Genomic DNA, 12332 nt, shown 5'->3' with positions numbered 1-12332 from the left:
GAGCCCAAGACACCACTGACTGTTGGGTGTCCACTCTATTTAACTGAAACTGTCGGACAGAAAAGTTAGGCTTGCAGGACTTTTTGTCATGCAATTTCAGGCCAGGTATCCAGGCTGCAAAAACATTGCACTTTACAGTACTTGCAAAATTTTACAGCACCTGTTTTTTGAAAATCGCAGCATGTCAATTATACCTATGGAGGATGCAAACTTGTGCCTGTTATCCATGTTATACACATTTCCTATGTTTTATCAGGATAGTTCATCCTGCCCTTAGAAGCCCTAATGGGATACTGCGCCTACTGTACCTTAACCAATAGCTATGTGTCAAGAACTATATTACAACTTTATAGCCAATCATGTTATGTTAAATTATACAAATCCCACCTTTTATCACTATGCACACTATCTAGCTGTGTTTGTCTGAGCCAGGTCATATAACAATTCTACTAACTTGGACTTCAATACAGTGTTGCTTAGAGCGGATTGCGCCCACAGAAATTTCCGCCCAACTTGGGGCCGGAGGTTAATTACTGCCCATTTGGACAAAACAGATAGAGAGATCAATGGGACAGGAAGACGTTGGAAACTGGTCCAAAAGCAGCTGCAAGGTAAGAAGCTGTATTCTTATTGTTTCCATTTTCCACTTCTCCTTGACTCATGTGCAGGGGTGAACCTACCCCTTTCACCGCCCGAGGCGAACTACAGAAAGCCGCCCCCCCGGAGGAGGGGGTGGACCGGATGGGGGCGTGGCGAAGCAAGGGGCGGGGCTTAGCACCGTTCACAGGCAGAGAGCAGGCATGGAGAGGACCTGCTCTCTGCCTGAACATGAGGGGAGGCTGCTGGAGCAGCGCTGCTCCAGTGGCCTCCCCAAACCACCACTCGGTGCTAAGCCAGTCCAGGACAGCTTGTCCTGGACTGGCTTAGGTAATCAAAAATGCTGCCCTCCCTGGGGTCCTGACATAGCGCCGCCTGAAGCGGCCGCTTCAGGTCGCCTCATAGGAGGTGTGGCGCTCATGTGTCCTCTCTGGAAGCCAGGTGAGTTGTAAGGAAAGTAAATCTTCTGGAAAGGAAAGTAAGGAAAGTAAACCCTAGTTATGAACTATCTGTATTTGAAGATCGACCGATGTAAAGATTTTGTACTGTGTATTTGGCATGCATTCTATTTGGTTTGTTTATGTGCTGGAATATGTGGAAAGTTGTTAGAAAAATGGTTCACCACCTCCTGTTTCCTCTAAGTTGAGATAGAGGAGATTCCCTTACGTCCTACAAGCAGCTCAATATGGGATATTTCTGTCCCTGTGTGCTGGTAGGACAGGTGGAATTTTCAATTAGCATAATTAATTGCAGGACAGCAACCCTATAAGAGGGCAAAAGAGACCCCCCCCACACACCTTATGTTTTTTCTTTTTCTTTTCTGTTCTGTGTGTTGGGACAGGTGGAGGAAGGCTCTTTTGTCCTCTCATTTTTTCCTAAAAGGATTTTGAGGGTTATCTATTTGCTTTTTAGTAGTTTTCTCCTCTTCAGTTGTTCATCTCTTTTCCTTGGGAGTTTTCTACTCCTGAGGCTTCCTTGTTTCTTCCTCCTGCTCTGTGTTAGGGTTGGGTGTGCCTGGCCTTGTCACATCGCAGCTTCAGGCCTGGCTGAGCGCTTAATCGGAGCTTTGGCTATGGAGCCAGGGAAAGTGACGCTGTCACTTCTGAATCTGGAACCTTTATGGGGTCCTGTTTCCCTGGGGATCATTTTTTCTGTTACACTTTTACAGCCTACTTTCAATATCGCTGGATGGCACTACTGGCCTAGTTTTGAGGCCATTATTTTTACCTATGTAGCTGTATTAAAGACTCCAATGTTAAGTGTCTCAAAGAGTTTGTGTATGTAAGTTTTATGGTGAAGTATGGTCACTCCTCCCTACCTATTTAAACTTAACTTCCTGAGACAATGGTGGTCTCTTACAGGAGGAGGCCTCTGAATGCTTCCTTTTGGTTTGTTACTGTCTGAATTATTTTTCCGATCTCCTGTTACTGTCGAACATGTTGTTATGACGTTCTCTTTTATAGATGTCCTCCCCTGCCTCCGGTAGCAGTGGCAACTCCAGGAGGGAAAGGCCTTCCAAGATGAAAACTACTTTTTGCACTCATGGGTTAAATCCACCCCAGTTCATTAGAACCCATTCAACCAGGGCTGTTGGCCACCTGGGCTGAGAGTCAGTCTTTGTATTTTAAGGAGATTTGTGCAGCTGCTTCTTGGTCATCCCAACTAACACTATCGGTTAGATGTCCGTAGTTCAGAGGTTACCTGGCCAGGAGCAGGGAGAGGTAAGTGAAGAGACCATTACCGCACCTCCATGGTCTATTAAAAAAAAAGCAGTGATGGTCTGGTAGGGCCCACTAAAGGCACAGGGCCCATCGGGAAATCACCGGTCCCCTGGTAGGCCAGTCCGACCCTGGATAGAGGCATAACTGAAACCTCTTAGAGTCCAATATTAAATTTGTAACTGAACCCCAACCTACCATGTGTCATTAACGTAATGTCTTATGTGGCAAAATGATCATGAGAGGCATCAGAGTGCAAATGCTACCTATACACCTCATTCCCATACACGTGGGAGCAAGTCGTAGTGGTCAACAGTACTTGGTTACTATATAATATGACAGTTCTCTGAAGTTTCCATATTTCATAAGTCTCTCTCTCTCTCTCTCTCTCTCTCTCTCTCTCTCTCTCTCTCTCTCTCTCTCTCTCTCTCTCTCTCTCTCTCTCTATATATATATATATATATATATATATATACACATACACACACATGCAATTTCAAATTCCAAAAAGAAATAGATGTTTATTAAGAATTGCCAAAAAAAAACCATGGATTTCTACAGCTCCTTATAAAAGAACTTATAGAAAAAACACACTTTGAGGATTGTGCTGAAGGTGCAGAATTGTTGGTCCCTTCCTCCTCGTCACATGACAGGACACCGGTCAAGGTTCAGGAATCACTTTCTCAAGTCAACTCTGGGGAAAATGAATACAGTACGGATCTCGCTGTCACTCCTGTCAGTCAGTAAGTGCGCATTTTACCAACATATATCACATCATGATAGCATAGGCCGATGATAGCAATGTGAATCTTTTCACACATGTCAGTCTTCTATGGGAGTACATTAAATGGGTCTCCCCAACACTCTCCTGATCCTGGAAGATCACACAGATCATGAAATTGTATTTGTGCATGCAAAACATGTCAATAATCCCAAAAAGGCTATTTTTCACTTTCTCATAATTTCACTTTTTGATTCAAGCCTGTGTGCATATAAGATATGATGGTTAAGAAAAACTCAAAATGATATTCAAAATTTAAGAAAACTGAGAATACTCTTAAAAATGTAAATGTGGTGAGATTCTACATTTCTGCACCTTATGTCAGTGAAGGAAACACACACTGGAGCAGATTTACTAATAAGAATACAACAATTCTGTTGTAATGTGTGCAACAAACTGGCGGAAATGACTTACACCATATTTAATACTGGACCTGTGTATTTGTGATAACTTGGTTCCAGGGGGCAGATTCCCTCTAATCAGACAGGTCTCCATTATCATGTTGATAGAGAACAACTTGTAATTATTGGAATATCCCTTTATAGCACCTGTGCCTAATGCCAAATCTGTAATAGTGCTCCTACCTCTCGTGTTAATTATAATCCTAGTGTCCCCTTAGGGTGCTTTCACACAGAGTATCATATTGAAAGCAATAGGTAAAAAAGCCTCCCTTTGAGTTCAATGGGTAGCGCACGCAAGACTGAACCCATTGAAGTCAATGGGATTCTGTTTTACTGTGCTCACTCTGACATGTGTGTACGTGTCAGAATGAGCGGAGCGTTACTCCGTGTGAAAGCACCCTTAGGCCAGTGCCCCATATGGCAAAAAACAACACATCTTACAGTTTCTGCACACATTGCAGAAAAAATACATGCATTCATTTTTTGTTTTTCAAGCATTTGCAGTGTCTACCAAAAAGCTAAGCACTTTTGTTTTATTACTACGTGTTTATACTGTTTTGCACTATTTTATACTAGCTATATTCATTTTCCAGGTAAGAATTAATCTGACATTTCTGTGTTGCCTCATGTTATGTTTCTGACTACTGCTCACCCACACCCTTTTATTTACCTCTCCTGGCAGACATATTAGGATGATAGAAGAAGGTCCTCTTATACATGTGCTCTGTGGCTATTTTTGCAAGATGAGGATGTTATATTATGCTGACCAATGCCACGAAAAGTATGTATCCTCTGTCCATAGGATAGAGTATAGAGTCCTGATTGGTGGGGGTTTGATCGCTGAGACCCAAACTGATCTTAAGAGTGGAGTTTTTTCCCCCAGTTTCCCACCACAGTCAGGCTGAATGCAGAAATGACTGGTGGCAGATAGTGACCCCATACACTTCAATAGCACCAGAGAAGACTGAAATACAGCACTTGACTATCTCTGGCACTTCCATTAAAGTGAATGAGAGCGCCATCCCCCAGCTACGATTTAGTTGTTAAAAAAACCCAAACTATGTTGCCTTGCAGTTGCAACTCAGCTACTATTCAGCTCTGACTTTCACCTGATGGAAGATCTCAGTCAATGGACCATTACTAAACGTAGAAGAGTACCCCTGGATTAGAATGTGGCTTTACACAGAATTAGTGACTTGCTATACAATTTTACATTAAATTTACCCTATTTACATAGGCAGTGCTTCCACTCTGCTACCCTAATGCATTCCCAAGTCATATCCTAAACTCAAGCCCCAAAGTGTATCCAGAATCAAACATTAGAAAACAGACCCCAAAATAAATACAGATAAGCAGTCTCAAAAGTACACCGCCGAATGGTAAGTGAATAGAGACCCTACATATTGGAAATAAGTAGAACCCAAAATAAATAGACCCGAGACCCTAGAATGCAGACCATAGACCTCAAAATAATTTGACATTAGCTACAAATGTTTTCTTTGTGGACACACTGTTATAAACTTGGAGTAAGTGTTGTTGGGATGAGTTCACATGGAGTGTTTTTTTTTCCACAGTATTTTAGTCTTTCTGCACACGACCGTAATTGCAATCCGCAACTGCAGATACAAGTACGAACCCATTCATTTCTATATGATTGCCATATCCAAGAACCGTAAAATATGACACATACCCATTTTAGCCCACAATCGAGGCACAGACAATAGTCTTTAAGGTCCACTCCTGGCTACTGCAGCCCCCTTTAAAAAAGGTATAACCCCAGCCTCACCCCAGATTTCCAGTAAGAACATCTACATAATGAGAACATGTCCTCTGTCTTTGGGTTATAGGTTTCACGTGACAATTTTTAATATTTGTCAATCTGTCAGAGCTACAGATTTACATGGGCAGGGTCTCATCCCCTGGTGGGGCTTTTCAGAAATCTGGTTGAAAAATGTATACACGTATAACTGCAGTTCCCGTAAGCTGCTTCATGCCAAACATGGATCTGAAGCGTGAACCTGGCATGTTACAGTGATTTCTCGTGAATGTTTTCGATATTATTAGAGGAGTCGCTCAGTAAAAGAGGAACTAGGGGGTTCTGAAGAGGTTTATAGGTCACAGTTTCCCAAATGTCTCTATAGGGGGGTTTTATTCATGTGAAATGACAGTCCTGAGGCCTTTACCTTCACTCCCTGAGGACTGACTGGTGAGTGAAATCCGCCACTATACCAATCGTAATAATGACTCTATCACTACTGATACAGTAAATGAGGGGAATTATACACAGGGATTTTTTTGTCTTTAATTTCATAACTTCTCATATATTAAGTTGTATAATGACTGGACGTGATCTGGAATATACTGTAATACTGAGACACAGAAAGAAAAAATACAACTTGAGAAGGAAAGTGATACACACACTGAAACTTTAAAAAGAAAACTGAATGTTGCCCCCCCCCCCCATGTCCATTGTAGAAGCTATTCTTCAATATGGCATGGCTCAGAGTTGGAGTGCTTCGCACGTGGATCCTCTGATGGGTGCAGATTAAGTTACTAAATTACTTGCAGCTAGGATGTACTTACTACTAAAATATTCCAAAAAGATACAAAGAAAACAACATTCTAAGATGGAAACAAGGAATATTTGTCCCTAATCCTCCCCTTCCTTGTCACTAATGGCTAGTGTCAGTTGCTAGCCTCCATCAGAAAACGGACACTAACCGATCTGTCAAAAATCCATTAAAAATTCCATTGATTTCAATGGGATTTGATCTGTTGTCTGTGAGGGGGCGTTCACAGTACCGTTAGTAGTGTCCGTTACTAGCATGTGTTACAAAATATTAACAATGGACACTAACAGATCCATCATATACAGGTTAAAAATCCCATAGATTTTAATGGGATTTGATCTGTTGTCCTTTAGTATCCGTTTTCACCAAATCCGTCACATGTCCGTTTTTTGGGTTTTTTTAGTAGACAATATTGCAGAGTGCAGGACTTGTGTTCATTCAAAAGAACGGACTTACGACGGACATTAGACGTCCATTATTTTATAACATTAATGTCTATGGCTAACGGACAGTAACAGACGGTCATCCATTATATTGTCCGTTATGATCAGCGCTTTCTCAGCAAAAACCACAATATTAAAAACGGACACTAACTTATGCTATTTTTTTTTTTAACCGATCCATTAAATAGACACCTCAATATCAGTTAGTGTCAGTTATTGTCTGTTATGATAGGTGTCTGTTTTGTTTTTTTACGGATCCTATCAGAACAGACATCCAACGGTAGTGTGATCGCCCCGTAGGGACAGTAATAATGGACAGTATAAAGGACGACCTATGTTATATCTGCTTAAAAAGGACTTGTAATGGTTTAGGGTGAAAACAGGCACTAACATGGAGCTTTAGGCACAATATTAGGTTCAGAGCGACCCTATTGTTATACTATACGCCTAGATCATTAGTGGTAACAATTCTATCGAGTTAGAATTTACCAATATGTGCTAGAGGAGAGGTAGTTCCAGGTTATATTTTATTAGGTAGTGTGGAGATGGGTATATGTCACTGTTTGGTGTGTGCTCAATTATAGTTAACCATAACCATGCTATGGGCTTTTGTATTTTTATATACATCATAAATAGACATCACAATAAAACTAGTGGGAAAAAAGGCCCAGATAATAGATAGACCCCAATGTTCTAGTGTCTGGTCCAAGTCAAAGGGAAGCAATTGCCTGTGTTCATTCCAACACAGCTAGACAGATTTCAATGCATTTATTCAACAAGAAGACTGGTCTGTGTAAGATGCATTTTCTGCCCACCTCAAAGCAGGCTTCCTGCAGACCAGTCTGAGTTCAGCTAAAAGTCACATCAACGAAAAAAAAAATGAAATGTAAATCCAATCCATGAATGCACTGTTTGTCGCTATGGTTTGTGTTATATGACTTTCATGCAGTGGTCGAAGCCCTAACAATTATTACATGGCACCCTGACTACTGCATCTTTGACTTAAAAAAAACCCAACAAAAAACAAAAACCCCATGCCATTAGAAATAGGTTGCCAACCCCTGCTCTATACACTATCTTCCTCTGGTCATCCCAGGTTTTCCTGCCTCACATTATGGAATATTTTGGTATGAAATGTTGGAATAATGCAGATGAAATGAATGACCTCTGGCCCCTCTTATTTTCTGCCTTCTGGTACAAGTCTACTGCAGAACCGCTAGCCATCTTGTCCTCCCCTGCAGCTGCACTAGTGGTGTTGTGAAGGACAACCTCCTACTTTTATTAATTTGACAATTAATATCTGTGTGTCCATGTCTCCTGTGAGAAATGCAATAATGTGGACATACGTTTCTTTCTTCTAATTTAATAGTTGCTGTTTCAGAAGCCATTTATAAACGTTGGATCCCTAACACAAATTTTGAGAATGCGTCCAACTGGAACGAACAAAGAGTTCCCTGTGCCCAGGATACAGCAATGTTCTCAAAAGACCAGGTAAGGCAAACTACATTTCCATAAAGAAACCAGTTTATTCTACACTAATCAGGATAGAAAAAAAGAAAACGTGAGCTGATTATGGCAAAATACACGTGTAAAAATGGCATTGAAGTCAATGGGAGTCTGATTTTTACATGTGTATTTTGCCATAATCAGCTCGTGTTTACTCTGTGTGAACGGCCCCTTATATAGCTTTTCTGAAAAACAGTGCAGTACATAAACTAGGGGGCATTCACACTACTGTTAATGTCAGTTTCTGTCTTCCATCATAGGATGACAGCAATGGACATTAAACTGTTGCAGAGAACGGTCACAGACTGATTCTGTGTCCATTCCAATTGACTCTAGTGCAAACAACATGACGGAAGTTATTTAAAAAAAAAACATGAAAAATTAGAGCTGAAAATTGAGAAGAGTGACAAATGAAATTAGGGGTTGTAGGACAACTCTGATGCAGGTCGCAGTTACTCCAGCTGGTAACGGGCCCTATTTACTTACCGATCCTGGCAGGGCCGGGATCGGTAAGTGACACCGCGGGCCCCACAAGCACTATCATTATACTAGGGGGTCTTTTCAGACTCCTGAGTATAATGATCGGAGGCCCGGGAGAGGTAAGAAACATAAAAAACACTATTACTTATCTCTCCACAATCCGGACAGGCTTCAGGCCTAGTCGTCTGACGTCTCATGATCCCGGCCTGCGCCCCAGATCATGTGATATCTGATGTCATTGAAGATGGACTACAGCGGAGGCCGACAGCGGAGGGACTGCAACAGAATCGGGAGATAGATGAATAACAGTGTTTTTTTATGTTTTTCTCCCCCTGGGTCTCCGATTATTATACTCTAGGGTCTGAAAAGACCCCAGAGTATAATAATTGTTTATGGGTGTCCACAGTGGGGCAAAATACTGTGTGCAGGGGCCACTAAGGGACATAATACTGTGTGCAGGGGCCACTAAGGGACATAATACTGTGTACAGGGGCCATAATGGGACATTCATATAGCTATGTTCAAGTGACAGCTCCAAGGTTAGACAACATGTGGAGGATATCCATGAGTTGCCCCTGCATTCACGTTCCAATTTACTGTCCTCAGTGAGCCCAGGCTGCAAATCGGATTGGTATAGCACCTGTCCTGAGCTTTGCTCCAGGATCATGGCTGCATACATGGGCCCAGGATTATACAAGGGCATCAGGACAGATAAATGAATTGGTCAGTCTGCTAGCTGTGACAATACTTAAAACCTAAAGGCCCTTTCACACCATCAGTATTTTGCCTAGTATCTATCTAAAACCCAAAGGGGGTTGGTATGCTTATTCCATTTTTGTTTTTTTCCTGCAGCGCTTTTTCGCTACGTGGGGCCTTAGACTTAAAGGGTGTTGACTACCACCAAAGTCTCTTTTATGATAAGGCTCCACACAGTTCTGCAGCAAAAAAGCGCTGTGGGGAAAAACTGTGGCGATAGCACATTACGTGTTTTTCCTGCAGCGCTTTACACAAAGTTTGCACAGGTTTCCTCTGTGGACTACAGATGAATAGTATTTGATCGAATACTACTATTGGATCAAATACCTCGATTTGCATAGTTATTGGTTTACTCTGTCGAATACCATGCGGGAAATATTAGACTCCCCTCCCACGGCGCCTTTTTTTTTTTTTTTTAACACCAATATCTATGGAGGGGAGGTATTCAATTGAATATACTCACTCATCTCTAATAATGGATGTTAGAATCTCATCTACTACACAGTGACTGAAAAAAACCATGGGAAGAATATGCAAATCTGTCTTCCATCATGGAAGACAGATTTGCATATTCTTCCCATAGTCCCTTGCAAAGTGGAGTGCTAAAGGCTTAATAAGTCTCCACACACCTATATGTTGGTCTCTCCCCAAGGAGTGACGATACCCCCCTTACCCTGAAAAAACCATGGCGTTTACGCCACATGGGGCCCCTGCCTAAGGCTATAGCCACACGTAGCCAATCACTGCAAAAAATTGTTGCAGAAAAGACTGCAGTGTACACGCACAGATGGGATTAGCCAGGACCCCATTCACTTTGCAGGTACTATAACATGTTTTCTGCATTTACAATGCAGATTTAACACTCCCCCAGTGATCATAGCATTGACTCCTAGGAAGCCACAAACTTCCATATATAGTCCCTGGTGTAATCTTGGGTGGATTTCCTCTGCCCTCATTTGACTACGAGCCTCTGTTGTATTTAGTTTCATTTTAACACTGGCTCCTAAAAATGGAAATGTCTTAACATCTTGCTGCCAGGAAAGACGGGTGCCCTGAGCAGCAGTGGGGGAGGGGTGTGTAGAGCTTTCACATATGTAATATGTTCTTACTGTACACTGTATATCAATTGAATATGTGATGTGTTCTCTCTGCAGAGAGTGTCCGTCTTTATACAGTCACCCCACCGCTTGACCAATCTGGTAAGAAGTATACATGTTACTATCCTGGAGTTTATTAACTGACAATCCCGTTCAAGAACATTCTCTCTTAGGGAGCTTGCATACGGAGTTTACGCTCGCTCATTCTGAACGTAAAACTCATTCAGAGGGAGCGGCGTAAAAAACAGATCCCATTGACTTGAATGGATGCCGGCATACGCAAAATCAATGGGAGGCTTTCTTTACCTATTGCTTTCAATGTGATACATGCGTTTACTCCATGTGAATGGACCCTTAATACTAAGGCCCCACTGTGAATTGCTACAAAAACACTGCAGAAAAGATTGCGGCAGAAATGCAGAATTTTTCGCAGAAAGTCTGCAAAGTTTCCCTGCAAGTATTTTTGAAATTGCAGCTTTTTTTTCCACTGAGGATATTTTCTGCAATGTGTGGATGGGATTATCCAGAATCTCCTCCACTTTGAAAGTACTGTAAAACGCAACAGTTTTTTGCATTTCCGCCATGGCCAAAACGCTGCCGTTTCGCAATGTGGGGTCCAGACCTAAAGGAGTGTCCAGCATGAGAAAAATATGGCCACTTCCTCCCAAAAACAGCACTACACTTGTCCACAGGTTGTAAGTGGTATTGCAGCCCAGCTCTATCCTACCAGGCCCTTGTTTTGTTATAGTTTCCTGTAAAATGATCAGTTCAGCTTGGAAAGCTGGGTGGCATCCAGTATGGTTGCTGTTGCTTCCTTTTCATGTGTGCCATACACTGGAATGGGATAGGGCATCAGTTTTATAAAAATGCACGACTTCTTTATCTGTAGATGAATAATGCCTGAATTCTTTGACCTTACTTTGGATGCTGGATTCTTCTGACTGCATATACAGCAGCTCCTGGCATGAAGTTCAGGCTGGTAAATCCGGTGAACGCACAGACCAAGTTTCACGGCTGAAACTTTGTCATGTGATGCCAGACTTAGATGTGCATCACCGATAGGGTTATCATTAGCCATAACCAGTAACCCATGAAGCCCAAAAGTGGATTGAAGCAGAGTCGGGCAGAGTGAATCCCATTTGCAATAACACGTGAAGGGGAAAGGAGGAGAAGGGAAAACACAGCCCACTGATCCAAGTTAAATCAAAAAGGATTCAAAAAAACCTTACATTCCTCAGTATGTAGGTGGATTGCACGGATAATTACTCCTCAGCCAGGAGCACTTCAGCAGTAGAAAAAACTTTCAAGAAAGGTATCCAGCAATCAATGGTTAAAGATGATGTAAAAGCCAAGTTTTTATTTTTGCTTCATTAAAATTTTTTTACAAAAATGCCATATTGTGTATGGCCATATTTGACTCACAAATTACAGGATAAAAGGAGCGTCCGGGCTGACGCGTTTCGGAACAAATGTTTCTTAGTCGTAGCTACGACTAAGGAACATTTGTTCCGAAACGATTTTACATCATGTTTAACCATTGATTGCTGGATACCTTTCTTGAAAGTTTTTTTCTATAGTGAATCCCAGTATAATCTCAATTATTTCAGTGGATAGAAGAAATAGTCAAGTGACATTCTTAGCTCTGCTACATTCCATAAGAAATGTGCGTCCTATTACAAGAAGATTGTATGGCATGTTGTCTCGCCCCCTGAGCCATAATTCACAATGAGGAAACAGAGGTGTAACTTAAAACTCCCAGGTCCCAGTGCAGACCCCCCCCCCCACACTTACCTTGTGCCAAATAAAATATAGTGGTATATTTTATGTGGCAGAGGGACTTTTGGGGTCCACTCAGGGTCCAATAGCAGTGGAACCCACTATAGCTACACCCTGTGAGATATCTTTATCATTTTGTAATCCAGCATTTTGAAACATTCCATATTATCAGAATGACCCTTATGTTTTTCCATTTAACCCTTCATA

The 12332-nt window shown here is 41.8% G+C and overlaps 1 protein-coding gene across 1 annotated transcript in view; it reads left to right on the top strand.

The window, feature by feature from the left end:
* Positions 1-2997: 2997 nt before the first annotated feature.
* The window catches only part of AMN (amnion associated transmembrane protein), a 65877-nt gene continuing 56542 nt past the window's right edge, over positions 2998-12332 (top strand). Inside the window, exons 1-3 of the mRNA XM_075280681.1 lie at positions 2998-3058; positions 7880-8001; positions 10407-10451. Of these exons, the coding sequence (XP_075136782.1) occupies positions 3019-3058; positions 7880-8001; positions 10407-10451 (207 nt within the window). The 5' untranslated portion in view covers positions 2998-3018. The remainder of the gene's footprint in view (positions 3059-7879; positions 8002-10406; positions 10452-12332) is intronic.

This window comes from Leptodactylus fuscus, chromosome 7, assembly GCF_031893055.1.
Source record: "Leptodactylus fuscus isolate aLepFus1 chromosome 7, aLepFus1.hap2, whole genome shotgun sequence".
In the NCBI taxonomy this organism is placed as follows: domain Eukaryota; kingdom Metazoa; phylum Chordata; class Amphibia; order Anura; family Leptodactylidae; genus Leptodactylus; species Leptodactylus fuscus.
This window is presented reverse-complemented; position numbering and strand designations above follow the sequence as displayed.